Source organism: Betta splendens, chromosome 17 (genome assembly GCF_900634795.4).
Source record: "Betta splendens chromosome 17, fBetSpl5.4, whole genome shotgun sequence".
Classification (NCBI taxonomy): domain Eukaryota; kingdom Metazoa; phylum Chordata; class Actinopteri; order Anabantiformes; family Osphronemidae; genus Betta; species Betta splendens.
Window position 1 is genome coordinate 16,876,790 of NC_040897.2, and position 1,799 is coordinate 16,878,588.

The 1,799-nt window shown below is 43.8% G+C and overlaps 1 gene segment (V, D, J or C); it reads right to left on the bottom strand.

Moving 5' to 3' along the window:
* Nucleotides 1–583: 583 nt before the first annotated feature.
* LOC114845002 (T cell receptor alpha variable 18-like) lies at nt 584–1,341 on the bottom strand (the record flags this gene model as incomplete). The annotated part of the segment is given in 2 exon segments: nt 584–963; nt 1,148–1,341. Coding segments are annotated over 2 exon segments (423 nt in total), but the record flags the coding sequence as incomplete, so codon positions are not given.
* Nucleotides 1,342–1,799: the final 458 nt, after the last annotated feature.

Here is a 1,799-nt window from a genome sequence, read left to right on the forward strand (position 1 = left end):
AGTGCCCACTGACACTGTTTATGTTGATCAGAGCTTTATGTGCAGCTCTGGGACATTTTGTTCAGTCTGTTCAGATGATTCTGTAATGATTCATTCAGAGCTTGGACTCTTGGTTGAGCTGGACTTCAGTGGGCGGAGTCAGGTAATCAGCTCTTGCTGGTCTGTAGCTGAGGTTCAGTCACTGATGTTAAACGGAGTGGTTGCAGACTTTGTGTCAGTTATGTGATGAGTTTGAGGTAATGATGTTTGACACAAGCAACCAAAAGCTGATGTTTAATTAAATCAATACAAATGATCTAAAGTGCCCTGCCATGGGCTGGTGACCTGTCCTGGGTGCACCCAGCTGAGATGCTGTACTGCTCCAGCACCCCTGCGACCCCGCGTGTGGGATTAAGCGGAATGGAAGATGGATGGATGATTTAAAGTTCTTCATATTAATGGACAGTAAATAATTTGTACTAGTTGATTCACTGAGTTGCAGAAAAATCAGAAGAGAAGATAAATATGCAGTTGAATGAGTCTCGTTTTAGTTGTTTGAGCATTTCTGGTCTGAAACTCCTGAAGTGTCTCACAGTGTCTCCCTCTGGTGGATGCTGTGGAGCATTGTGTTGTCTTTGCTCCAGAGGTTTTTGTACAGAGTTGAGGTGTTTCCTGTCACTGTGGGCCTCAGAGCACAGTAGTACACAGCAGAGTCAGACACTTGAAGCTTCTGGATCTTCAGAGGAACTGATGTCCCTTCAATTGCAGCATCAAATCTTTTTTTTGGAAACTCTGGGGCGTTGTCCACTGATTTTGAGAAACACTTCAACATGTACTTTGGAGAATTGTGTACTTCTTGTTTGTACCAGAACAATGTGTAACCAGTGTAACTGGTCTCAAATGTACAGTTGAGCGTAAGAGCGTCTCCTTCAGTAGCAGTGACGTCTCCTGTTGTCTGGATCACTCTGTCTTCTCCTTTACACTCTGGCGAAGAACCGAACATGCAGAGGAAGAGACGATGAATAAAGATGATTAAAGGAGAACAATCAGTGGGTTTAATCACTCCCTGAGACAAACATGTCAAATGTAACAATCAAACCTGTTTATGCTCAGGACTCACTTCATGACTTTACATAGAACAATCAACTCTTGTTAGTTTCTGTCTCACCGTAGCAAAGAGCAGCCAGAATAATCCACAGCCAATGATCCATCTCTACAACAAGGTTGAAGTCAAGAGGAGAAAGAGGCTGATGTTCAACATTCAGTCTGAGAATTGTTCTGTTCAGTGCAGCAGTTATGACTGACACAGTGGTTGAACAGTGCAGAGGTCGTGCAGCTCCTACTGGATGACGTGTCCCTCTGGTGGATGCTGTGGAGCATTGTGTTGTCTTTGCTCCAGAGGTTTTTGTACAGAGTTGAGGTGTTTCCTGTCACTGTGGGCCTCAGAGCACAGTAGTACACAGCAGAGTCAGACACTGCAGCAGAGGAGACCTGCAGATGAAACTCCTTTGTTGTCTTGTTGTGTCTAAAAGACAACTTTTCTGTTTCTTCTGAATATTCTGCCATCAGAAGTTGTGGAGATGAACTGGACTTCTGCTGGTACCAGAACAAGGAGTCCACAGAGACTGAATATTTACAGGACAGAGTCACAGCGTCTCCTTCCAAAGTTGTCATCACATCTTTAAATGGTTTCAGTAAATCCTCACAGGATCCTGCAGAAAACAAACACATAGTTCAGCTCAACATCTGTTGTCTGAGTGTTGAGCTCATGAAATGTGTATTTAGTATCAGAAGGTGTAGAAAACTGAGGGAAACTCCAC